Here is a 27,385-nt window from a genome sequence, read left to right on the forward strand (position 1 = left end):
CCTAAAGCTGTGATGTTTCTCTGAAAGTCCCACATTGAAACATCACTGAAGCATAAAACTACCAAAACAAATGTTGTCTGTTTTGTCCTTTTGCACATCCTAAGACAAATGTATACCTCGCAGTTATCTTTTTGCACTGTCAGACTTCTTAAAATAGTGTTGTTATTGATCTTAATATTCATATTGCTCCAGACGTTATAAAAACAAAAAAAAAAAAGTTCTTTTTTTTAAATTTTCAGCAGGTTTTTTTGTGACTTTTTGGACATTTTGGCATAAAATATCAGCATGTTCTAATATCGCTACCTACCGGTCTAAAATATTTAAAACTTTGTCTGATATTTTTACAAAACAGTTCCCCCCAGACCCAGTAATGGCACTATTTGGTGTAGCTACAGTTAAATACTTAAATAATAAACAAATTCGTGCTCTGAGTTTTATAACATTGCTTGCAAGACGCCTTATATTTCTAAATTGGAAAAATAAAGCCACCCCAACTCACTCTGCTTTGTTAAGAGACACAATGTATCATTTACAGTTGGAGAAAATTAATTTTTCATTGAGAGATAATGTTAAACAGTTTTACCTAATTTGGCAACCCTTTATAGATTATAGACTTTAATAAGTAAAACTGGGAGGGATGGCCTCCTCCCATATCTGCTCCAAGATTATAGAGATTGGTCTGGGCAGGTGTATTGTTGTTGTTATATACATATACACGTTATATACACGTTATATAAATGTGTATGTATAGACATAGATATATGATTGTTTATATAATGGTAATTATATTTTATGTAAAAAGGTGGGGAGAGGAAGGAGGGGAAGGGGGAAAAAAGGGAAAAAAAACTATGTCACTGTAAATGAGATACATACTTTGCTCCCTGATTTGAATTAAAAAAAGGAAAAAAAATATCAGCAACACCCTGCACAGGATCTGAGACACACACAAGCAGCGTTGCAGGAAAAGTGTCCATTTATTTGCAACAGTGACCGCACAATCACATGGAGTCACACTTTTGTTATCTCTGCAACTTTTCAGTCACCGTGTCCACAGCTCTGTTCAGCTCTGTCCTCTGGCTGTGGCCTCCTGCCACGCCCCCTGAACCCACTGCACCATCTATCTTTCTGCTGCCACAGACCACACCCCCACCACAGTTCTTTTGACAGATTTAACCAAAATTACAGGAAGAGAAAAGTAGAGAAATAAAGGAACATCTTCTGAAGCAGATCATCTCTTAAACACGATGGAGGCAATGCTCGAACACTCACGTGACAGCGGGTCTATTGTACTGTCTGAGGATGTGACGGCTCAAATTCAGTCGAATGTGACTAAACTGATCACAGTGTTTCACAGTGCAAAACCTAAAGCACACTCCCAAATTAACCGAAGTGTTTCTCAAAGAAAGAAATGGGAGATTCTTCAATAGTGAAACCAGTCAGCTGAACAAGCTTTGCTGTTACTAAAGACCAACCTGAGACCCACAAAGACAACAAAAGCAGTGATTGAAGGTGGAACGTCTCAGTGCAGAAAGCAGAGCATTGATTTCAGTCTTTGCAAAAAGAATTTTCAATGATTAAAAATACTCATATTTAAAATTTTATTACTTAATTATATTATTTTTCCAGTTAGTTACGGGGACTGTGTATAAAAATTGATCTAACTCCTAGAGAGTTAATACATAAATAAAGCTGAAAGGCTGTCCTTCAGTAACATCTTGATTGTTTGATTTCAAAGTCGCTGTGGTGTTTGGTAGTGGTGAGCAGAGTGATGCAAATATCGGCTGTATCGATACCAAGTGGGCATCGGATCGACACCAGCCTGAGATCGACTCTTTACTTTAAGCTCCGCTCTCGTCTGCAATGCTGTGGTTTTGGCAAAGACGAAACAGCCAGGTCGCCCGACTCGCCGCTCCCGTGTCAGCGCAGAGCAGGCCCCCCTCTTGTGTTAAGATGTTGCGTGGTCATGTTACGTGACTTAGACGCTTTGGGGGTTGTTCAGTTGTTTACATATTATTTATATTTTCACCAGTTGTTGTTTTTGTTGTTGAGAACTTTAATTGTAATCTTTGTATCATTGTTTCTCAACAGTACTTGTTTGTTTTTCTAAGCATTTTCTATTTAATTATAAACTTTGTACTAATAATGGGTTTTAATAAAAAGCAAACATCACAAAAAAAACACTTAAGGTCATGAATATCAATTGAGATTTATTAATTCAGTGATGGATCTAGGGCTGCTCAATAAATCGAATTTTAATCTCGATTACGATCTGGGCTTTCAACGATCATTAACAATGACTGAGCCGATTATTAGCCCCTCCCTCGTGCTTTACTCTCGCTCTGCTCCGTGTGGCAAATCGAGCGCACCTCTCTGCATTTCAAACACGTGTCACAACAATTAAGAGCAGCGGTCTCCAACCTTTTTTGCACCATGGACCGGTTTATGCCCGACAATGTTTTCACGGACCGGCCTTTAAGGTGTCGCGGATAAATACAACAAAATAAAACTAGTACTCGTACTGAAAAAAAGAAGATTTATTCATAACATGCGTGAAAAGACCCAGGAAAACCGAGTAAACGATAAAAACGATAACAAAATAATGCTGAAAACCGATAAAAACCCTGAAAACTATACATTTCACACCTGAGCCTCAACTCCGGCTCAGGTGTGAAATGTAGCCGGTACCCGGTCCGAGGCCCGGTACCAGTCCGAGGCCCGGGGGTTGGGGACCGCTGATTAAGAGGACCCGAGGGAAGCTCGGAAAGCTCAGCAGAAGTTATTTGGAGAGGAGAGTGACTGCTGTTGGTTGAAAAGAGGTAAAAAAAAACTTGAGTGGTGTGGAAACATTATGGGTTCATGAGTCAGACGTGGATCAAGTAGACACAGTGTGTAAACTTTGCTACAGTGTCGTAGCTGCACCACAGAGCAACACTGCAAAGTTCACTAAACATAGATGTTTACATTTTTCATTTATTTTTTATATTGCAAACATTTGCACTGTTATCAGTATTTGCACTATTTTATATTATTTTTGACAATCTTTAAAGTCATTATTCAACACATTGTTATTGTTAAATAAATATCATCAAATAATCGAGATCTCAGTGAAAATAATCGTGATTATCATTTTTGACATAATCGAGCAGCCCTAGATGGATCCACCTTATTTATTGAAAAGTATCGGTATCGGTGAAACTGGCCTTATTTACTTGGTATTGACTCGATACCAAAATATGCATTATGGCAGCGGTCCCCAACCCCCGGGCCTCGTGAGTCGTTTGGTACCGGGCCGCGAGAGTTGAGGCTCAGGTGTGAAATGTATAGTTTTCAGGGTTTTATCGGTTTTCAGCGTTATTTTGTTATCGTTTTGATCGTTTACTCGGTTTTCCTGGGTCTCTTCACGTGTGTTATGAATAAATCTTATTTTTTTCGGTACCGGTACTAGTTTTATTTTGTTGTATTTATCCGCGACACCTTAAAGGGCCGGTCCATGAAAATATTGTCGGGCATAAACCGGTCCGTGGCGCAAAAAAGGTTGGAGACCGCTGCAGTATGGCACACCACTGGTGTGTGGAAACTTATGGACCTACTCTGTTAACTACAGTCACAAACAGACTTCTTCAGTAGGCCACTTTAATGCAACTTTGTGAGTGAGCTGTCATGTGTATCTATGTCTTCCCATTGGTGGCTTGCTCCCACTAATTGGTCTTAATTGTTGGTAATACCCCCATGCCGTTTTCCTTTAGGTCACCCTGGTGTGCAGCTGGGGAAATGCCTTTTTTATTGATGTGACGGCACTAAATTGAGAACCTTTGGCGGAGTGTCAAAGCCTAATTAATCACTCTAATTTCATCTCTCCATGCATCCTCAGCCATTGAGTGAATGTGATCAGAGGGAGAGCGGTCTACGTGGTAGCTGAGTCTCCTCATGCTAATTAGCTGCTAGCCCTGAGATGGAGAGGCCCTCAGGGTGAGAGGCGAGGGGCTAAAGCCGGCCTAAATGGCTGCATAATGACCAAGGGAACAGGAACTGGAGCCCAGCTCGTTTTCTTTATATATTACATTCAAGTTCTCCACCCCTGTCTCAGCAATTGCATCTCTCTCGCCTAAGTAGATGTGGTTTCTCCAAACAATCAGAGCTAAGGCGGCTCATTGTTCATCAGAGACTCTAGCGTCTGCTGGGGTGGTGAGTATTTCTTCAGAAAGATGAACATTTAAATCTGTCACAGATTTTATCTGGAAAAACCAAGAAACTGTTTGACCAGTTTACCTGAATGCTTCTTTTTTAATCTGGAATATCCAGAGCTCTTTGTAACCAAAACAAAATAAAACTGGGTCTAAATATCAAACTCCTACAGAGTTATAATGTATATATTTTTATTGCAGTGGATCAGATTTATACTAGCTTAACCCTTTAAGACCTACCATAGAACCAAGTCCACCAGAGCTTATATTATATGTTTACATGCTGTGGAGCCATTTTTGGGAGTATTTCAAGTTGATATACATCAATACAACCATTATAGTCTAAATTTTAATAATATGTCTGCATTAAGTAAATAGTAATTACATAAATTGCAAAAAAGTGCAATAAACTACAAAAAAATTGAAAATCATTTTTGTTTTTTTAACATATATTTCTAGTTAGAGAAATTTAAGAGGCTTATCCCTCAAAACTGTAAATACAAAAAAGTTGCACAAAATAGTTTCCCACCACAGGAAATTTATTTTGAGTGTCTTCATAGTTTTATTTTTGAAATACACCAATTTTTATATACTGCAGGAAAAACGAAAATAAATATTATAATGCAAATTTGCAAATAAGCAGCATATGCATCAAAATAAACTATTTCCAGCAGTGCAATATGAGTCCTAAGCATCCCAGAAACGACACAGAAAGTCATAAAGTCAAACATAACTTAAAACACCAGTATAGGCTCATGAGGCCCTGATGGTAAAAAACGACATTTCCACAAAATGACGTCACTTCCGGTTTCGGGCAGGTCATGGCGGACATGCGATAGTTCGCGCTGATGGACGTAGGAAGTGTTGTGAACAGCTGATCGGATCAGCAAAGCGTGTTTCTGGAATATTATGTTTTTGTTGCTACAAGCGCTTTTTATGCAGTTTTTGCAAAACTATATGTGGAAGGAAACTGTGACCGAGGACAAGCTGATGGCATAAGATGGAAGTACAACTCCTCCGGTTTCATATGCAAAAAACATTATTGCGCTAGCTCACGTGGTTGCAGAGCTACCGGGATTTAAAAATAGTTACACAAAACGGAGCGTGCTGCTCTGACCGGCTTTAAAGGGTTAAATATTTGAAAAGTTTTTATTTTGTGTTTTGAGTTAGTTTGAAGTTTCAAATTTGTTTTTATTGATTAAAAATGTTTTTAGGTTTTTTTTCAATGATAGTTTTTGTCTTTCCATTGATTGTAATACAGGAAGAATAATCATGGTCAAAATTTAAAGAGAAACAAAGCAAAGCTACAAGTTTAGAAACTCATCAGCTGATTCAGACCAGAGTAAATTATTTTTAGGTGTGAAAATGGCTTCAGAAAACAAATCCGATCTCCAAGCTGGATATCTATACTGATATGGGCTAGGTAATGTGTTAGGAATGGAAGGATGCCACATCTGTCACATGTGCTCAGGGTGAACTGGCTCTCATCTTTGAAAAACACGGGGTGCCAGTGGTGGATCTGCTGGTTCTGGTAATGGCAGCTTCACCATTGGCGGTTGCCAGTCGGGCTCTACGGTGCCGTGCGGTGAACACAGAGCCCACTAGAAAACGTCGTGCCCTCAGGTCACCCTCAGGAAGTCTGTTTCTGATTGTTTGGTCAGAGGAATTCGTATGAGTAGCATGCAGGACGTCACTTTATAGCTCTGGCAGTGCTCCTCATCCTCCTCCTTGCAGAAAAGAGCAGACACCAGTGCTGGTAATTGGTTAAGGAACCCTGATGGGTCTGTCCAGCTCTTCTAGAGTAACTGCCTGGAATGACTCTCCTGGAATTTCCTTCCTTGGAGTTTCCTTGGAACTCTCTGTGTATGCTAAACCCTAAATTCCAAATTAAAATTGTACCCAACAAATGTTTGCCCTCTCCCAAAGCCTAAGTGAAAACAGAGTGTAGCAATGGTTTTATTTTTAATGGAAAGTTCAATAAAGTTAAGTGAATAAGTCAAGCACTCGTGAGCTATATGTGAAGATACACTGATGACATGTTGATTGGATTCCTGGTTGTGATTAATGCCGTGTTTCAGCCATGTTTGTAGATTCATCCAACACAAGGAAGAAAATTCAGATATTTACAGGCCTGTTCTTATGCTGGTATTTGGCATCGTTCCTGCATATTAAACTTTACAGGGCCCAGAGTTTCTGTATTGCTTGTCACGGTTGCTAAGTCGGGCCTCTCTCTATTAAAGCCTTCATCACACCACTTTATATGAATGTGTGGGTACATCTGGCCAATATATTTGGTATCCTCTGTTAATTCTGGCTCAGGCTCCCAAGATGATATCTAAAAGGCCTCCAAACCACAACTGCCCAGCACCCACTCCCCTGGGAAAGCTAGAAGAACTGGGAGTTGGCTGCATGTGCGTGTGTGTCTGTGTAAAACAGAGCGAGAGAGGACATTGACCTTGCTCTACTTACGTTTAGTTTTCTTGCTATGGTGGTGATCCAGGAATTTAAGCCTCTTCTGCTGTTCTCTAAGTGGCTGTAAGTGGTTGTGCGTCATTCTGCAGAAGTGTGCCAAACTAAATGCCTGGACTGCAAATGCGAATGTGGGTCCAGGTCCATAGTGAATAAATCAGATTGCAAAGAGAAGACTGTAAGCTGTATTACTTTAGCCATAGTAATGACGTAACAATTAAAATGACATAGATATAGTTGGGTTAGCTCTAACGGCTCATAACACCTTTGGATATTTCTGTTTCTCTCATTTTGAAAAAATAATTACACCTTGAAGTTTACACCAATGGTTGCATAGCTACAAAGCCTTTTTAAAAGGATATCACAGTGTTTTGGTTAATGTGCTGCAATTCTGCAATAGTCACAACAGGCTGTGATATGTTGTCGTGACCTTTGGGGTGTTACTCCGCCCATTCGGGTAAGACAATTCATGTGGCATTAAATTTGTTTATTTTAGGGTTTTTTTGTTTTTGAAGATTGAACTGTTTGTTCTTTAGAGGTTTATGTGGTGCTGATCAGTATAAAACCCAAGAATAATCTTTAAGAATAAAGAAAAAAACGTGAATAATGTTCTCATAAAAATAGAATATACATTAAATTGGTTCTCAGGCTCCGTCCACACTTAAACGGCGTTTTTGGTCACTGAAACTGAGATTTTTAAAAACTCCAGCCAGGGTGGATATTTTCTAAAACTCAGTTTTAGCATTTACATGTGGATGAGAAAAACGCAGAAAACGCAGCGTCAAAGGTGTGCGCCTTTTTTGACGTCACACTGTGCGCCACGTTATTGTTTCGGTGAAATGAATTTCTACAATACTGTTACTGTTAATTGTCTCTGCAGTGTTTAAATGCTTACATATACACACACAGTTACTGTCCCTCCACACATACGACTCGGTTCTGCTTCTATGCGCCAGCTTTGTTTACTTTTTCCCACCGAGGCTTCTAGACTTCTGATTGGCCAACATTTCTACACGGTTAGGAATATAGCGCCACCTGCTGCTTTGGCATGTTCCTAGCAGCGTTTTCCTTCATTTCTGCCTTTACATGTGGACGGGATTATTTTTTAAAACGGAAACGGAAAATCTCCGTTTTCAAAAATACCCGTGTACGTGTGGACGTAGCCTCAGTTTTATGTTACATAACAAAACACAGTAACATTTTCATGGTTCAAACACGTACTCAAGTAGATGAAGTGTAGAAAAAACTAAGCGCAAAGTCTCCAAATGTCGAGATGTTGAGTTTAGTAGCACTGCGTTTTGAACTTCTTTTAAAATGACACAGACTCTGTTTGGAAGCAGTGGTACCTTTAACCGGTGAATAAATCAGGGTAACATTGAATAAATGAATAAATCAGGGTAACATTAAGCTTTCCCGAAGCCCCAACCTCAGCCCAAGCCACCTCTTTAATTAGACGCCATTAGCTACACAATAACAATGCAATGATCAGTGTAGCTGCTCTCCTACATGTTACAATAAAGATTAACGTCCAGGCATCCATAAAAAAAAGGATTTACCAAGTTTAACAGAGTTAGCAAAAAGTTAACCTGCTAGTTTCCATCTATTCAGTTCAATTCAGTTTTATTTATATTTTTATATAGTGCCAAATCACAACAACAATTGTCTCTAGGATGTTTTATATTGTGAGGTAAAGACCCTAAAAACAGGGAAAATCCCAACAATCATATGAGCCTCTTTGAGCAGATACTATTTTCTGACTGATGGATTTCTACAAAACTAAATCACTTCAGACATGAATGAAGACAGAAAACCAAACAGCAGTGATGTTTGGATGGTCACTGAAGTTGTGCTAGGTGGCATATGCCTAGTGGCTAGCTTCAGAGTGAAGATAACGTTTATGTGAGGGTCCCCAAAGAGAACCTCACTGATGATCCAATCACAGCACGAGCTGAGTGATAAATAGTTTGGATTACTTGCTTGAAAAATTCCTGATCCTCCACACTGATGTCTCAGTTAGCCTCCAAGTAGACGTCATTGTCTATTTGGCGTCTGAGAGGGCAGTAGTTTTATCATAAAGTTTTCAAAACTGAAAACATGCAACGCACATCAATATTGCTAATACGATGATCAGAAAGTATTACAACATGTCATCATCTGCCTTAGCTATCGGAGGAGGAGCTTGGACTCTGAAGCAGCGTTGGTACATCATCACTGAGGCTACGTTCACTCTGCAGGTCTTGATGCTCAATTCAGATTTTTTGATCAAATCCGATTTTCTTGTCTGCTCGTTCACACTACAAATAAAATGCGACAGCAAACGCGCTCTAGTGTGAACGCTCAAAGCGGCCGCATGCGCAAAAGAAGACGTCACACACAACGCGCTCTGTTTAGACCCAGAGCAACAGTATTGTTTGACTGTTTCAGACTTTACGTTTCCCAATTTTGCTTAAAGTTGTAAAGTTTGTTATCTACATTTGGCCTAATAATGATCCTTATTGCTGTTACTGTCACGGCTGGCGGGGTGAGCCGTGTGGTGTGGAGGAAACGGAGGACCCAAAATGCAGACAGCCGATTTGATGATAAGAGTGAGGGTTTAATTTACAGTGTACAAATAACAGAACTGAGGGCAGGACAGAACATAAACCTAAACTGGGTGAGCTAAATAACAACCGGATCATACAAATGGGGTGGGAGGCAGAGAGACACAGACGAGGAACAGACACCATGAAACACAGACGAGCCGACAACGAACACAGACCGACACCCACTATAAATACACACACCAGGTAATCAGGAAATGGCACACAGGAGGGGACACAGCTGGAACTAATGGACATAACGAGACACAACCCTACAAAGTAAAACAGGAAACACACAGACCGTTTTACATAACAACACGAGGACATGAACAGAGCACTGAGGGAGACGCAGGTAGGGAAGATAAACACAACCAAACACCAACAACCAATACAAGATCAGAAATAAACTAGAAAATGCTAATCATCAACTGAAAGCGCTGGGTCACCGACCCAGGACCATGACAGTTTTAGAGGAGCGCTGCTTCAAAGGATAGTTGCAGATTTCTGTCAGAATCTGCAGATTATACAGTACAAATAAAATGTTCACGTTTCTCCAACGTTGTCTTCCCAACAGTTTCACGGGATGGACAGGAAGCGTTCGCAATGTCTTCTCCGGTGCTGATAATCGGCGTCTGTCTCGTGTCAGTGACGTAAAAGACGGATTTAATGCGACGTGACCATCAAACAGCAGTTGCTTTCTGAAACATCAGATATGTATCGGATTCAGAACCACATACCAAAGTGACCCAGGTTGGATTTGAAAATATCGGATTTGTGCCGTTCACACTGTCACACCATGATCGGATAGATGGTCGCAGAGGGTCAGAAAAATCGGATTTAATGCGCTTTCGCTGCAGTGTGAACATAGCCTTAATAAGTGGATGGAAAATTTGTGGCCTAAGCCTGAAAACGGGGTCTGTGCCGGTAAATGAAAGAGTCAGATGAAGAGCTATGGTGGGGATGTATGTATGTATTTGAACTTGTATATAAAATTTGACCATGTGTGGATTAGAGAAAATCCAAACTAGTGGAGAATAAATATATGAATAGAAACCAGTGAAAACCCCCAAAATCTAAAAAAACAAAAAAACTGAATGAAATAATATTAAGACCAGTATGTAATAAAACATTTCTAAGACACTACTATCTATTGTGCTGTTTTTTTCATCTTCATTTTAATAATAAAAAGTGAAACGTCATCAGGATCGTTGCACTGACTCGTGCTACGTTCACAGACATCTCTGTGAAACCAGACAGACTCTGTTTTAAAAGATTTTTTTCTTTTGTATCCTCGACAGGTTTTCTGGAAAATCCTTAGCACAAAGTTTATTATCCTTAGAATAACAATTTCTGGGAAAATGAAAACATAAGCATCTATTAACACACAGTAAAATTTGGTTATGAGCCTGTAGTGTTGCTCTGTGATGCTTGCCAAGGGTCTTCCTTTGCCTGTAATTACTGGATCAAATTCACGTCACACATTAACATGAAGCAGGCAGCCAAATATGTTTTATTCCAACACTGAGAATTTATATCCTGAACTATGTTTTGTCCGTATATCACACTGAGATGCAGTTTTAGCCAAGCATATGTTTGCTTGACCTGAGTTGCTGGAGTGAAGGCTTCAGCACACACACAAGTCGTATTCTTGCTTCGTAGGCAGACTTGTAGGGATGTGGTCAGTGTTCTGGACACGAGAGATTTAGTCGCTCGGGGTGTGTTTCGTCCTGTCCCTGATTGTGTCCTCAAACTCTCCACCGGTGCGAGGATAATTACCGGGTCCGCTCGCTGCGAGGGACTCCTCCTCTTTTCCCTCTTTTTATGTGCACCCATTTCTAATTATGCACTGCAAGGGAAGCTAAGGTCTGTTTTCCATAATTCATGTTTTGCTTACAAAGTGTAAAGACTGCTGTTCGCCAGACCTCTCACTCACTCCTCCACCCACCAAGTCCTTGTTAAATTTTTGTGTTGGTGCTGACTTTAAACTAATATTTTTTTAAAGTGGAAACTCATCCTACCGTTATGATCGGCGCAAGTTCCTGCTGCTCCAGCCATGAGAAAACTGAACACATTTGCTCCAGCAGAGTAAGGAAAAGCTGCTCATGAACACAATTTTCCCCTTTTTTAGGATTATAGTTTCAGGAAGGCTGCCAACTCCTATCACTCTCAGCTTTGGCACAGATGCTCATTTAAAGGAAATAAAGTTTTTCAAAATCTTTTTTTTGTGCTCCAGTTCTGAGAAAGTGGCTGAATGTAACCGTCCTATTGAAATAATCACATATAAAAGGCTCAGACTGCATGTTGCAGCTCCCACACAACCTCGTGCACAGGCACAGTTTGCTGTATGAAACCATACATATGCACACATCTATGTAGCACTGTTGTACATGTTTAGACGATATATCATATTATAATTCTCAGAAGTATTTTTTCTATTGGATACTACACTATTCTGAGAAACTGGGATCACTGCATCTCTCAAAGGTTTGACTTTAAAGACAGCTCAGGCAGTGTTGCCAACTTAGTGACTTTTTTTCTAAAAAGCGACTAGCGACAAATCTGGCGACTTTTTCTGGTGTTATTGGAGACTTATTTATGATGACTTCTTGACGTGAAAGCAGGTATCGCTTTTACTCTCAACAAGCAGCGGGTGCTGCCGTGGGCACCTCGCCCGTGCCAAAGCGCTCACGGGCGGAGGATAGTCCTCCTCCAGATGCTATCAGGGCAGAAGATGTTCACACCTATGCGTCAGAACTGCAAATGAATCACGCACGAGCGAAGCCGCTGCTCCCGCACTGACTGTAACGCAGTCAGTTCTTTTACTGTTATGCTGTTTTGTGGATCACAAGGTTTAAAACTACTAATACACACACACACACACACACACAAAGTAACTCCACCAGAGCGCCTATTTCGGGTAACTTTTGCTGGTCCAAGCCCGGATAAAGGAGCAGGGTTGGAATTGTGACATTAAAAAAAACAATAACTGCTAAAAGAAATTTTATTTGTAGTTCTAAATAAATTCTAAATGCATTTAGGACGTTTTTTACTCACTTTATGTCTCTTCTACGATGTTATTTCTCTCTCCAACAATGTAGGTTACAATGATATTAGCATGACCAATTATGCAAATTAGGCAATGACGTCATTTAGCGACTTCTAGCGACTTTTAGAACAGCCAATAGCGATTTTCCTTACTGAGGAGTTGGCAACACTGAGCTCAGGGGGCTGTAGGGTCAGCTGCTAGCTGCTAGCTAGCAGCTAGCTAGCAAAATTCAATTCAGTCTTATTATTGGCGAAGTTGCTCATTTCCTTTAATAACAGTAATTTGAGGAGTTAGTTGGACAATCATGATAATATCAATAAGCCAGATTTTTATAGGCTTTCCTCTTTATGCTAAAACTATATTTGCTTTAAGGGTGTACGACAGTAGTTTCATGCTACATGCTACTGCACAATCTTTTGCAATAACCAAAAGTTCAGTAGCCTGACAGAAAAACAACCAATCATAGGAGAACAGAATAATCCTGCAGCTGATCCAACCGTTCTGTCAGGACCAGGAGAACACCTCAAAATTAAGCAAAGCAAAGAGACTGCAGTTCCTCAGATGAATGCTTTGGGTGAGCCTTAAAAACTCAAAACTAATTGCTTCACTTATCGCAAGGCGCCTTATACTTTTAAGATGGAAGCAGGAAGCTCCTCCCACACATGAACAGTGGCTTGCAGAGCTCATGAGGTTTTTACATTTAGAAAAGATGAGATATACACTGGCAGGTTCAACCACCAAATTTCTTAAGGCATGGCAGCCATTCCTGATGTACATGGAAACATTTAAAATGACCACCTTATCATGAGCGGATGCCATATCTCTATATCACTATCATAGTTAACTGTACACTGAATGTCCCTTATACATTTTATTTTTATATTTGTTTGTTGTTGTTTGTTTGTTTTTTGTTGTTTTGTTGGGGTTTCTTTGGTTTGTTTGTTTGTTTTCCTTCTCTATTTCTGTTATCTTTTGGGGTATTGTAAATACTGAACAGCAAACTACTGTATGTTCAATGTTTTGTTATTAACATGCTGCTGTGACTGAAAATAAAATTTATAAAAAATAAAAAAACCCTCAAAACTTCTGTTTAAATTGTATTTTGGTATAAAGTTACGTATAATTCAAAAAGGCTTTGGCCTCTGACAGGTAGAGGCCAAAGCCTTTTTTCAGCATTTAGCTGCTTTCCAAACGTATTCGAGCAGTTTTGCTGGTGACTGAATGATGTTTTAAGCCTGTTGTCCAATTAGCATCCGTTTTGGAGTGAATTACTCATTTACCATAATGGTGGTTAAGTGTTTGTGAGCTTAATTGTATCTTGATTGTAGTTATTGGACACATGTACAGACGGACAGATGTGGAAACTGCAAGAACCTCTGCGCTGGTTTTAACAACTGAGTCATGTTGCTGCTAGCTGATAAATTATTAGCACTCTTTACAAGCTGGCAGTGGAAATCTTGCACGGACTCACGTGTTGTGTTTGTAAAGGAAAAAGATGACAGCTGCAGCTTTGCTTTGTGTGTTATTGCTGGCAGTCCTGCTGTCATATTCCCCGGGCCTTGGACCCAGAGCTTTGAGGATTTGCGAGTTCCCCTGCCTCTGCCCTCCTTGTGCTGAGTTAATTTCTTTCCCATGTTAAGTTGCGTCTTACTTCCTGTTTTATTTTAGTAGCGTTTTTCCTGTGTCCTGTGTTGAGTTTAACTTCCCTCGTGTCATTATCTTAATTATCTTCAGCTGTGTTCCCCACCTGTTTCCTATTTGCTCATTATCTCTCGTCTATGTTGTCCTGGTTGTGTCGTCCATCGTGTGTCTCCTTGTGCTTCCACGTTCTCTGTGCTTCCTGAATTTGTATTCCTGTTGACATCTGATCTTCAGATTCCCTGGCAGCTTTGGTCCTGAAATGTTTTGGGATTTTCAGACATCATGTAATTGCTGCACTAACAGCATTTAACGCTTTGAGCTTAATTCCCATTTCCTGCATTTGGGTCTGCTGAAATGAATCAACAGTCCACACAGCAGACAGCTGTCGTGGTTGCCTGTCAGTGTCTCTGATAGTTCAGCTTTAGCTTTCACATTTACAAATATTCAGGTTCTATTTCCTAACGCCTGCTACGTGGCTTTCAGACATGCTTTACTAGTGTTCTTGTAGTCTGGACTATTCAGCAGTTTTGGAAAAATATAAACAACTCAAAGTGGAATCAGCACAGGACTGGAGCTTTGAGTCTTTCACACATCTCTGTCTGTTGCTGCAATCAGTGAATGAAGGCAAAAATACTCCCCAAATATTTTTACAACAAGAAATTACACCTGTTCTGAATTTGTGGTTATGGCCCTTGAGCCCTGAGCCTTTCAGGATCATCAATGAAACATGGATACTTGTTTTTCAATTCAAATCACTATTATTTATATAGCAGCCAGTTCACAACATGATATCAAGATGCTTGATATTGTAAGGTAAAAGAAAGACAAGAGAGAAACCCAATGATGTGATGACTCCCTATGACCAAGTATGGGTGACGGTGGGAAGGAAGAATTCCCTTTAATAGGAAAAGACCTCTGATCCAGGATCAGTGAGGGTCAGCTCTGAGCGTGATTGGGTGGAGGGGCGAGGGGAAGAAGGAAAACGGCGGCATCGTTCAGTGAAAACTGAAACTACCCTTAGCTTGTGTAGCATGTTAGCTTGTGTAGCATGTTAGCTTGTGTAGCATGTTAGCTTGTGTAGCATGTTAGCGATATTGACTGCGGCATGTTGATCCAAACAGCTAAATAAGTAAATGTCGGGGTATCTGACATGCTTCAGCTTAAAATAAATATAAATATTTATTGACTGTCTGTTTTACAGTTCACTCGTAAAAGTCAAAAAATGAAAAGAAATCTTCAAAGTAAAAAAAAGAAATAATAATTAAGCCCGAATAAAAATGCCAGATGCCCATCCAACCTCGCGGTGGCTTGATTTAACTGCCATCACAAACGCCTCTGACCCCTCGCAGCACGCCCTCTCTGAATGAATACGACATGTACACGTGCAGAACACTCGCACAAACTCTCTTCCAACAGACAAGTCTTATTATCGATAGTGTTTATATTTCTCACAAAACCGAGGACAACAGTGACGTGTACAAGAATGTGCAGGAGCAGCACAACATGAAGAGCTCAGTGAGGTTTGTTACAGCAGCCTGGGACACATCAGCGCGTCCACACGCAGCAGCGACAGCTCTCCCCCATTCACAGCATATATATTTCCATCTCACACACACACACACACACACACACACACACCTTTACAGTTTAACCCCCAAAATGTCATTATTTTCACTGTTTATTGCCAGCTGTTTATTGGTAAAAACTATAGTTTAAAATGAAGGATCTGTACTGTGTAATAAGGATATCCTAAATAATCGCACAACGAGCACATGTGCTTGAATGAATTTCCTAAAAAGGCTTTGAACCTGACTCATGTTGCTCCTGATGCCGTCCTGGTGAAATCGATCTTGTGAATTCCTTTGACCAACGTAATCTGATCCCATAAAAGTTATTTTAAACATCCGCTTTGGCGTAATCAAAAACTTATAGTACTGCGTTGAATCCCCCGTAACATCTACGCCGTAGTGAACAGCTGTTTGCGCTCTGCCATCATAAGTGACACTAAGTTACTCATTTTGGGCTTGAAAGTAATAAATACTGGAGTTACTTTGATAGATTCAAACACATATAAGCAGAGCTATGAAAACAGAAAAACAGCCTGACTGGCAGATCACTGTGCATCAACTAGATCCAGCTACAGCTCGTGTTTGGTTCACGGAGGCACTTTCCTTTTTCTTTACATGGCGTAATACTTCCCCACATATCAGAGCCGCTGAGGTGCATCGCTGTAGCATTTTTGGGAAGGTGCACATCAACGTACAATGTCTGTCATGGCATATAGGACACAGTATAGATTTAACACAGTACTATAAATCAAACATGAAGCAGGATACTTGATGTTTGTTATGATACCTCACAGCTGGACGCAGCAGGTCTCATGCAACAAATATATAACATGAAAGATTCGACTGAAAGCAGTTCTTCAAATCTGTATCCTCGCTGTGTTTAAAGGAAGATCAAGAGGCGTTTTTAAAATATTTAATTGTGTGTTTCATCACTTCAACTTGAAATTTGACACGTCTATACGACTGTTAAAGTCACTGAATATCTTAACAACAGAACACAGTGTCTTTAAAGCCACGTTTAAGTTCACAAGTTCATGTTTAATCTGAACTTAACCTTTGACATCCACCAGGTTACTGGCAACCTATCCAGGGTTAGTCACCTGCTAAATCATCAAATTTTAAGAAACTAAACTAGTAACTAGTAACAATGTTGCTGCTCAGATTGTTTCTCATACATTAATGTTGCCATTCCATCTTTTTCCTATTAAAAGCTTTGTGTTTGTTCCAGAGAAGTGAAAAGTAAAAAGGAAGGGGCGGGTCTCAGTAACCTGGTGGATGTTAATGCAATCGATCGCATCATTTGGCGAGGTTTATTATCATGAACTGATCTGCATTGGGCCGCCAGTGCATTAAACTAAAAGTGGAGACTTTGAACAACAGCTTTTTAGCCGAGTTTGAGTGAAGAAGATTCAAAAGAGTTGAGATCAAAAACAAGAATTATTTGCCTCTCACCTTTTTCTTTTAAATTAAAGTGCAGCCGAATGGGCTTTACTGCACGTTCACACAAACACAAAGAGGAACGAGCCAGAAGTCACACACATACATAAATGCGCACAAGGAGTCGAGTTAATTCAGTCATACTGCTTTGTTCTGATGCAAATCACTCACGTGTGACCGACTTTTAGAAACAGCAGTTAAGATAAGTGGACCGTAAGGCACGTGGCAGTCATAGGATATTGTAACCTGTGTTTAATCTCAGATTTCCAAAACAAAAGAAACGAACGAACGAAAGAAAGAAAGAAAGAAACGATTTTTACAATCCTTCTAACAGTGACTCTTGTACAATATAACATAAATACTGTGCTGGAAAAAACAATATTCCAAATTTTTTTTGACCAGTTTCAGTCTCTCTCTGTAAACATTGAAAAATGCAAATCAAGTCTCCTCAGTTCTCAACAAGACAACATCAAAATAACAACAAATGTTGGGTGTGTAAGGCTCAGCCACCTCACTAATCAAACAGTCTCTAAAGGAAACCTTTTCAGTTTGCTTCCTTTTGTTTTCTAATCCGTTAAATGTTCCAAGGAGTGAACCATGCTTAATTGTAGATCCACAAGGAGCAGAGGTGAGCAGGGGGGGAGCTAAGGGAGGGGGCCGGGGAGGGCAGGGGAGAGGGGGCTGTGAAGAAGGGCTCCATCTATCAGAAGAGGCTGGTCAGCGTGGTCTGTGATGGGCTCCGGCACTCGTGGACGTCCATGCTACCCGGCACGGAGGTGAGCACAGAGGTGACAGTGGGCATGGTGGGGTTGGTCAAGTCCGTAAGGGTGGTGGGTGTGCTGGAGGGACTCATGGAGGCGTTGGAGATCTCAGAGGCCGGGCCTGATGGCGTACCACCCTGCAGCGTCGAGCCGTCGGACGCTTTGTCGACCCCGGTGCTCTCCTGCCGCAGCAGGTTCCTCCTGAATTTGGCCCGAGCGTTTTGGAACCACACCTGCAGATGGATGATGTGTTAGTACACGTCTAAATACCAAAACAAACCCACGCGTGTTTGATATCACAAAGAAGTAACATTCATGCAGAAAAACATTATTATTACATTATTACAGGACTTTCAGTTCAACCTATCTGGTCATTCCTGAGTGTGCTGATGCTTTTGCTTTCTTGGGTCCAGGTTTTAAAATATAAACAACATTTTTTTATTTGGAAACATTTCCTTCAGTAAAATAATTCCACATATGTTTGTTTTGGTGCTGAAATGTAATTTTCAGTGCAGCACTTCCAGTATATTGGGCTCAAAGTCTGCACACCACTAAAGATAGATTTTAATATGTTCCTCTGTTCGATTAACCAGGAACTCCTGTCTCCAACATTTTCACTACATTCATGCATTATGTTTGCTGTTGGTCACACACTTTTCTGCAGACTGCTACATAAATGCCAGCCCGCTCCTTTAACAGTCTGTATGTAAACTGGATTTCTAACCAAATGTAATGCGTCACTGTGAACACACCGAACATGATTTCTTCTCTCCGTCTTGTCACTTCCTACAGCAGCTAATACAGTTCAGGCTCTTCAGCTGCCTCACCACACAGCACCGACACTAATAAAAAGAGGACGTGATACTCATGCTGATGGATTACCTACTGTATCCCAGCCAGGTCTCGCAGCTAATTTTGATGCTCTAGTAAAATAAAAGGAGACCTATGGCTGCCTGAACGCTGGGGAAACCCCTCTCAGGGGTTTCAGCCTCTTGTGTTGGAAACTGGCTAGTTGTGAGGTATCAGCTGAGAGGTAACTAACACATGCTCGTGTTTCCAGAACACACGGTTGAGTCAAAGAAACGGCAAAAGGGTCTATCACAAGACGGACACAGACAAATAATAATTCATTACATAATTGTTTGCTTGACTTTATCAGCTAAAGCACCAAACGTGTTTCAGCTGAAAGCAGTTTAAATATCTGAAACTAACTTTAAATGACTTTAAATGTTACCTGTGCATTAGTCGTATCAAATTGACTAAGTGAATCGATCAAATTAGTGTGTAAGTATGAACATTTTAACTCAGCTTTAACTGAACACATTTCACAGTTTTTCTTCGACTAAGACCAAAACCTCTCCACAGCTAAACCTGAGACAAATGTAGAAACTGTCACAGACGTGTATCTCTTGGGGAATAATTCATATATAAAAAATGTAAATATATCAGAATATAACGCGGCTTGTGATGTCACTGAATCTCAAGAACACCCATATTATCTCCATTATCTCGCGAGCATCTCTTTGTGTCTCTTTAAAGTCTGTTTGCAGATGTTGTGACTGGAGACGAAGATAAAAGAAGACTTGGAAACACAAAGCCTGAGCGCTCGTCCTCTGTGTGTGAAAGCTATGAAAGCCTTTACTTTTCATGGCTATTCACACAAAAGAAATTAAGACATTTCTTTTATTATGCTTGCACATGAAAATCGAGAGCAACGTCCTCCTGCTTTCATTGACCCTGGGAGAAAGCAACATGGGTCCTTTTTACAGTGTTTGCAGAAAGAAATGCAGTTATGATTTTGCACATTTGCAATAAGATTAACGATATCCTTATTTTTTTATCACAACCTTCTTTTTTTGCTCTGGAATTTTCATTTATTTGTCGTGTTTTTGAATATACGATTTCCTCTTTTTCCAGTAATAAAGTGTGTTGTGTGATTTGTGAACGAGGCAGCAGCCGAGCTGAGTGCTGGGAAGTGTTAGTGATGGAATCATGACGGAGCCATGGGAATCGGCGGCTAGAGAGTCGCTTCAGCTGAAGTAACAGACATGAAAACTCGAACGCATCAAAGCAAAACGACTGCTTTGTTTTCTGTGAGCGTTAATTAAAGCGGCGGGGTGTTTTTTTTCTTCCTTCTCAGTAAAATTTTGATTTAGAAACCTTTTTGTCTTATTTTTCTTCTTTTCAGTACCCCAGATAATTTGCTGTCGTCTTTTGTGGAAATCAAATGCTCTGTTGTGTCGTCGCTTTCTTTGCATGTATTACAGAGCTTCTTGCTTTTCATCCCTCACTCATCACCACAACATCACATCATCCACTGAGTTATATTGCGTTTCATTTTTTTTTAACGTTTCTCTTTGATTTCCAGGTAATTTTGGTTTCCAGCATGAACAGAAATATTGAGTCTGTTTTTCCTGAAGGCAATTAGAAATTCTGCTGTTATGAAAACGAGAAAAGAAAACAGAAACAAAGTAACGGAATCCAATTCTGATTTTGTTTTACTTGTTTCCTAAAAGTCATCCAAGAACTTGAGATGAAAAACAGCAAAATCATCAAATAAAGCAGCTGCTTTGGCTCCTAACTGTAAAACACCACTTCATTTATATCACCATTGGTTATCACTGGAAACGTCCCCCTGTTGGCTACTTTTACTAACAAAAAAGTGAACTGTGGTCGAGAAGTGAGAGGCTGCTGGCGCTACCTGTAAGACCCGCTTGGTGAGGCCAGTTTTCTGGGCAAGCTGCTTGAGGTCCTTGGCGTCTGGGTTGTGGTTGATGGCAAAGTAGGACTTCATGGTCCTCAGCTGGTGATGCTTGAAGGACGTCCGCATGCGCTTGGTCTTCTGACTGGAGCTGTACTGGGAGTCCCTGTCCATGGATTCGCCGTCGTTCTCGTTGCAGCTCAGCGCTTCATGTCGACAGGGAAAGGAGGACAGTGGGTTAGGACGAGTTGGAACGTCATCATTTCATTCCTCTGCTGCTGTTTATGAAATTCTCATGTCCCCAGAGTATTATACTGTTAGCAAGGAGGTGAACATATATTTCAAATAGCCTGGGCATTTAAAACCTGCGCTTTCAGTTCAATGTAATATTATTTATATAGCACTTGGTGAAAAACAAAATCCTTTTCACAGAAACAGACCTCTGGCAGAACTGTTGTGGCAAATTTGGGGGGGGGGGGGGTATTTTGTAATTTTTTTCACATATTATTTTATTTAAACATCTACATTAAATTCAGCAAGAAGTCTATAGAAAAAAGAAGAAAATTGTTTTCTAAGCTCGATTATTGTACAGATTTCTTTGTAAATACGACAAAAACGCTTCATTCTGTGTTTAAATCTGCACAGAAATACAAAGTGACCAAACAGCTGTTTCTTCCAGCTGCAGATCACCTCCTCGTGCACCACACCAGTCTGTCTGTTTGTGTCTTTCTGTCCTAGGAGGAGGTGCGAGCCTGGATACAGCCATCTCTCTCTCTCACACACACACGCACACGCACACACACACACACACACACACAGTAACAACAACACACATGTATTTGTCCCCAGCCTGCAAAATTCTTGGCAATATTCAAAGTGTTGCTGCATGCATAACAGTTCGCGTTCAATATCAGAACGCTGCAAACGATGAATATGAAGTGAGTGAAAACCAACGGAATAACACTTCACTTAATTAGCCGATACACACCAGGCAGAACAAATGCTGCTTTCTGGCCAAAACATATGCTGTAGCGTTTTTTTTTTCTTTTACAAAAAATAGGAGAAAAGCAGCTTGTGGACGGTTTCCTTCTCCTGCTCTTCCGGCGCAGTTACGGCCGTTTGTAGGAGCTGGCGCGAGGTTAGGGTTAGAGCTGCTCTCATGAGTCTGTTCAGGTGAAGCTTTCGTGTTGTGTGTGGCTGCAAACAGAAGAGGGCGCATCGCTTCTTCACTCATCACTCACGAGCTTTTTCTTCGTTTTTTCTTAAATGCCCACATTGAAAAAGATCAAATAATTCACAGCGTTTTTATACCGAAATCACTTTTCCTTCCTTTATCGTCATCATGACTCCCTGTGTGTGTGTGTGTGTGTGTGTGTGTGTGTGTGTGTGTGTGTGTGTGTGTGTGTGTGTGCGTTTTATTTTGACATTTTTTTACATTTAAACGTCAATCACTCTGTGATCACTCTTTTTTCATCGTCTACGTTTTAAGGAAAGAAATCCGAACAAAAAGGCTTCTTGTGTGATCACTCCGAGGCTTTAACACCATGTTAGCTGCAATCGGCTTGTTTTTTACGTGAATATGGGAAAAGGATGAGAGTCCAACCACATATTGCTGCCGTTAGCAACTTATTGCGCTCCCTGCTCCCTCTTCAAGTGAATAACTCATCAAATCACATTGATCTGGCTGAAATACACCCAGTTTGGCCTGGTCCCAATACAACAAAACAAAAACGCTCACTCAGTGTGCGTATGCCTGTGTGCGCGAGCGAGAGGGGTACAGAGAGGTGGTTTGGGGGGTAGGGTGAGGTGGTGTGTGCGTGGGTGAGGAGTTCTGGTGGTGGTGGTGGTGGGGGGGGGGGGGGTCTGTAGATGTCTATGGAGCCTGACAAGTGGAAAAGGGCGAAAGCAAAAGCCGGCACATCAAAAAACTTTTCTTTTCACTCCACAAAGTGGACACGGGAGGAAAAAAAGTTTAGCATCTGCGCACTGAACATTTAGTTGTGTCGAGTTGTATGAAAAGTCCAGTCCGCATATTTCAGTCCGCATATTGAGGCTGTTTGCTATAAATAAAGTCTAACTTGTTTCTGCACTTTTCTTCTTTGTAACCTGTGGCTGTTTTTGTCTCGTGGCCCCACACGTGGCCCGCGAGCTTTTTCTTTGTTTATTAGTTCAGGCTTATTCGTGCAGGCTGTTTAGCGTCTACACCAACGCGCTGCTGCTCCTTCAAAACTGAGCCGAAAATGTGCAGACTCACAAAGTGTGTATGATCCAGAAGAGGTTACAGGAAAGTGCGCAAAAAATGTAAAAAAGCACAACAAATGGAAAGGCTCACTATTACGCACACTATTACGCACACTATTACGCACAATTCGGTGTTAAAATATTACAAAGACACCAGGACGGGTTTAAATCTTCTGATATCTCAGTTTGAAGTTACAGTGAACTGTAAATGGAGATATTAAAGCAACAAAGATGTTGTTTTAAATATCGAATAAGTTTTATGCGTCACTGAGGACGCCACAGCGCAGGAAAAATCTCTAAAGGAATGTTACAAAAACATTTTTCATTAATGAAGTCTGTCAGCTTCAGTCAGCTCCCTCCACGCTTCGTGGCTCTTGATCTCCACTTTGGACAAAAGCTCAAAGAACTGTTTCTTAAATTTCTTTAAAGGTCTAAAACGATTCAGGCAAAACTTGGCGTTAAATAAATAAAAAGGAACAAACGCAAATTATAACTATATCACGTTTTCAATATAATTTCGATCTTTTTTTTCTTTCGCTTGCATTTATTTTACCTGCATTATAAGCAGCCAGCTCGGCCCCTGGCCCAGGACTTTTCCTCTTCCTCGGCCTTCCTTTCTGCACCGTCCCCACGCTGCTGAAGTAGGATAGTCCGAGCGTGTTGGCCGGGCCCAGGCCTTTGTGCGGCACCACGTCCGCGTGGTTAAAATGTGTCTCATATTCTCCCTGGATGAGAGTCTCAAAGTGCAGCCGACAGTACACCAGACTGTCTTTCATGCCAAAGTGGTCCCCGGTGGTGAGCATCTTGCTGCAGGTAGTGCAGGTGAAGCAGTTGAGGTGGTAGACCAGGTCCCGAGCTCGCATCACCATCTCCGAGGCCGAGATTCCCAGGTGGCACCGAGCGCATCTCTGCACCGAAAATCTTCTGCGGACAACACAGAAACCTCATGAGCGGCTGGATGCGAAAGCTGCTGGTAAACTATGCAGTGGCACGTGTTTTTATGCAAACACACCAACTTTGACGCACTTAAAGAAGGTGCAAAAAGTTTCCCTGTGGACGAGTGTGCTAAAACCTCGACAGCAGATAAGGGAGTTTGCTAAATATATTTAAAAAAAAATACCTTTTGTATTTAAAATAGAATCAAAATAGGATTCTATTTTTTTATTTAATTTCCTTGGGCCCAAAGTATTCCTCAGGCTCTCTTTTATTGCAAGGTGGGGGTGGCGGGGGTCACTCTCCCCTAGAGAGATGCTAACCTTAAAACTAACGCTTTCTTTATCTGATTTTCAGGGGAGGGGTTTAGCACAACTGTCAGCATGAATCACAGCTTTTCTTTGGGTCTTAAACGCTCAAAGAGCTTTGACAGGAAAACTCCGAACATCACATTTTCTAAAGAGTTGCAAACAGCTTGTATTCACTGCAGAAAATCCGCTGCAACGCCAGCATGAGTTATATTTATGTGAAACTAAAAAAAAATAATTATTTCATTGACACATTTTAGAATTATTAATGTTTTTAAATCCCCCCCCCCTCCCCCGCTCAAACCCGGTGCTGCTTTAGATGAAGATAATACAAATATTCACCAATCACATGACCGGGGTCAGAGCCCCTGCGCGCTCTCCTACCTGTAGTAGTCCTCTTTGCAGTAGATGCTGCCGTCTTTGCTGAAGCAGGTGAGCTCGGACTCCAGGTTGAGTTTGCACTCGCAGCACTTGAGGCAGCGCATGTGCCACTGCTTGTCCACGGCCAACAGGTAATATCGGTCCGCGATTTTCCTGCCGCAGCCCGCGCACAGAGCCACGCGCTCGTTGGTCATGCATGGCATGGACTGCAGGTCGAGGCCGTCAGGACGTTGGGAGGACAAAAACAAACGAACGAAAAAAGACAAAGAGAGAGACTCAAAATAAAATCCCGTAAAATCCTTGAAAGCTACAGAACCGCATCTCTACGATATTCTCCTCGAATATCAGCTCACTGCTGAGGGCCACCACTCCCGTGTGGCAAGAACAATAGTCTAAAGATTAAAATATCTATATCTATATATCTATATTTATCTATATCTATATATATCTATATATATAGATATAGATATATATAGATATCTGTAGAATAGATATATAGATATAGATATATTAATAAAATAATAAAGTATTTCAAAAGCTTCAATAATACAACATATTGAAATTAAAGTGAAATTAAAGTAGCTGCTCTTCTTTTCATCAAAAGACACAAATGAGATTTGTTAAAACGAGTATTTTTGTTTCAGTAAAGGAAATAATGAGCGACAATTAGTCTGAAGAGTCTTTACAAAGAGAGCATAAATTACACGGCTAACAGGGGAGGTCAGCGCGTCATTATTCTAATAATCCCGAATACTCAAAAAGCAATGTGGCAAATAAAACGAAGAGCTAAACACACAGTCGTGTAATTGCACTTAAAAAGCTCATCGAAGTTCGTTGACATGCTGTGTGTGGGTTTGGAGAATACTGAGGAACATTTGTGGTCATGGGAAGCTGTGTCTGTGCTGTCAGTTTCTATCAAAAATAGAAACCCAGCCATGCTCGTAAAAGCTTTTAATATGAAACAAAGCCTTGTGAGACGAGCATTATTTTTCCAAAGGCCTCTGAACACGGACACATATGCACGCGCCTCTAATTTGCAAACTCTGAATAATAATAATAATAATAATAATAATAATAATAATAATAAATACATTTTAAAAACGTGTTTGATTTTATTACAAATATAATTTATTATTACAAAATAGTCTAACAATTTGGGATATTTTTTTTATGGAAATATAGAAAATAAAAAGAAAGGTTGGAAATATGAATTTAAAAACTTACTAGCTTGTTTGCTGTAATGTAACATGACAAAGTTGGGGTGTTTTTTGGACAGATTAATAGATATATGAATGTTTAACGTTTGCTTACAAAGCAATAACTATTTATATTAAAAAAAAAAACAATTTATAAAAACAAATTCATGAATTTTGCAGACGAATGTCGTCTTTTTGAATTATTTCACTCGTCTCAGGTTTTGTTCTGTCTGCAGCTTTGCTGAGATTAAGTTTTAGGTGAAAGTATGGCAGCAGAAATGAGAAGGTTTAGGCCTGTAACAGCAACTTTGAGAGCAACTTCAGTGAAACAAATAAATGAAAGATAATTAGAAGCGGGGGGAGAAACATTTTGTGGATACTTTCCCTCCGGTTTGAATTTAAAGTAAAATCAAATCGCTCGGAGCTGGAAGAGTGCAGCCGTGGACACATGTTTCCAGGCTGCCATGCTGCTTGCGCTAAATAGCCAAAGAGGGCCAAAACATGAATCTCGCCTACCGTCTCTGACTCTCCCATATCGATGGCTGAGCTGATGGCCGCTGACTCGCTCTTTCCTCTCCGGTCCATTTCTTCCACCACACCGCGAACGTCGCCTCCGGGGAGGCCATGGAAAAGCATCGTAGCCGCCGATGGGAGGATGTTATAACTGTTCTCTTCAGATCTGCAAGCCAAGATGTCCATGAGAGAGGAAACCTTCTGCAATTATGCCACTCAAAATTTTCGATCTTTTAACGTTTCCTTTCTTGCCGTGACAAGCGAGAAATCCAGATCAGGGAGGAAAAAATATGAGGGAAAAACTGGACACGTGTTCTCCACACTACGTCTCATCTGCCAATGGAAACCGTCATCCGAATGTCTCCAGCTCTCGTTATTAATAAGCTATGATTAATTCATTAAAAAGCGCACAAATTTGCCTTCTCTTAGTGGCATCTATTTTATCTCAGGCATGATAATATGTTTCACTGCCAATTGCTCTTTCTAGATTTTCTTTTCCATTTACGGTGACTAAACATACCAACTATAGAAGCTCCCGTTGCATGGATCGCAGCTCTGCTCCTCGCCGGGAGTAATATTTCAGGGTTTCGACAGTCTGCAAAATATTTCCTCTTTTCTTCTGCAGAACAGTTCGTAACTCAGTACAAATGGCAGTGCCAAAAGATGAGCAGCAGCTTTCTACTGCATCGCCCAGCCCGAAAAAGAATATTTCAAACAGAAAAAAACTGGACCTGGGTATTTGAGAAAGGCTTTTTCCTCCTTCTTAACAGTCCAAGTTGAGACTTACGGCAAAACTACTTTTGCTTTGCAGAAAGAAAAAAAATCATAAAAACAAAAACAAGCTCAAAAAAAGGAAAATAAAATCCTGCCGGCAATCTGGGAGAAGAAGCAGTTTTCCTTTACAGTAGTTTGTTTAGATAATGTTTTGTCTTTTGCCAAGGAGGCTGCATAGATGTGCGTAACAGCAGAAGAGGAGGAGTTGGCTTTACGTTGACTGATGATAGGCGAGTGTTAGCTGGCCCCCAAAACCGCCGTTCCTCCTTCTCAGGTCCGGTTGGACTCTCCGCTCCTTATCAACGGGACCCTGTTGCGTCACGACACACCATTTATGTTCATTGGCTGTTCCGCCGTCACCGAACTGTTTGGCCACTTTTACCGACCGGTCTAAAAACGCAGCAGTTCTCCCTTCGTTACACACGGAACACCGGCCAACCTCTCACACACACACACACACACACACACACACACACACACACACACACACACTCCTCCTCCTTCTGTCTGTCCGGAGCTGCTGCTTGAAAGGTCAGTTTTAAAGGAAAGAGAGCAGGAGAGAGTTTGAGCTGAGATGTTTGAGCTGTCTGTTTCTGGAGGTCTGCTTGGACCTTTGCTCGTCTGACGCACAGAGAGGGTTCCGCACAGCCCCA

The 27,385-nt window shown here is 40.8% G+C and overlaps 1 protein-coding gene across 3 annotated transcripts; it reads right to left on the bottom strand.

Moving 5' to 3' along the window:
• Positions 1–16,385: 16,385 nt before the first annotated feature.
• On the bottom strand, positions 16,386–27,138 carry lhx2b (LIM homeobox 2b). Of its 3 annotated transcripts, XM_087848873.1 has the most exons (6): positions 26,479–27,137; positions 25,962–26,124; positions 24,253–24,455; positions 23,181–23,551; positions 20,387–20,592; positions 16,386–17,918 (listed from the first exon to the last, which is right to left on the bottom strand). In XM_087848873.1, the coding sequence occupies exons 2-6, from the start codon at positions 26,079–26,081 to the stop codon at positions 17,628–17,630; spliced, it is 1,191 nt and encodes a 396-aa protein (XP_087704999.1). In that variant the 5' UTR covers positions 26,082–26,124; positions 26,479–27,137; the 3' UTR covers positions 16,386–17,627. The 3 variants fall into 3 exon arrangements, with proteins under 3 accessions (XP_087704999.1, XP_087704998.1, XP_087704997.1); XM_087848872.1 differs by having other exon boundaries at positions 23,181–23,548; positions 25,962–27,138; XM_087848871.1 differs by having other exon boundaries at positions 25,962–27,136.
• Between the last annotated feature and the right edge of the window lie 247 nt (positions 27,139–27,385).

Source organism: Neolamprologus brichardi, chromosome 12, assembly GCF_056152115.1.
Source record: "Neolamprologus brichardi isolate AB-2024 chromosome 12, ASM5615211v1, whole genome shotgun sequence".
Classification (NCBI taxonomy): domain Eukaryota; kingdom Metazoa; phylum Chordata; class Actinopteri; order Cichliformes; family Cichlidae; genus Neolamprologus; species Neolamprologus brichardi.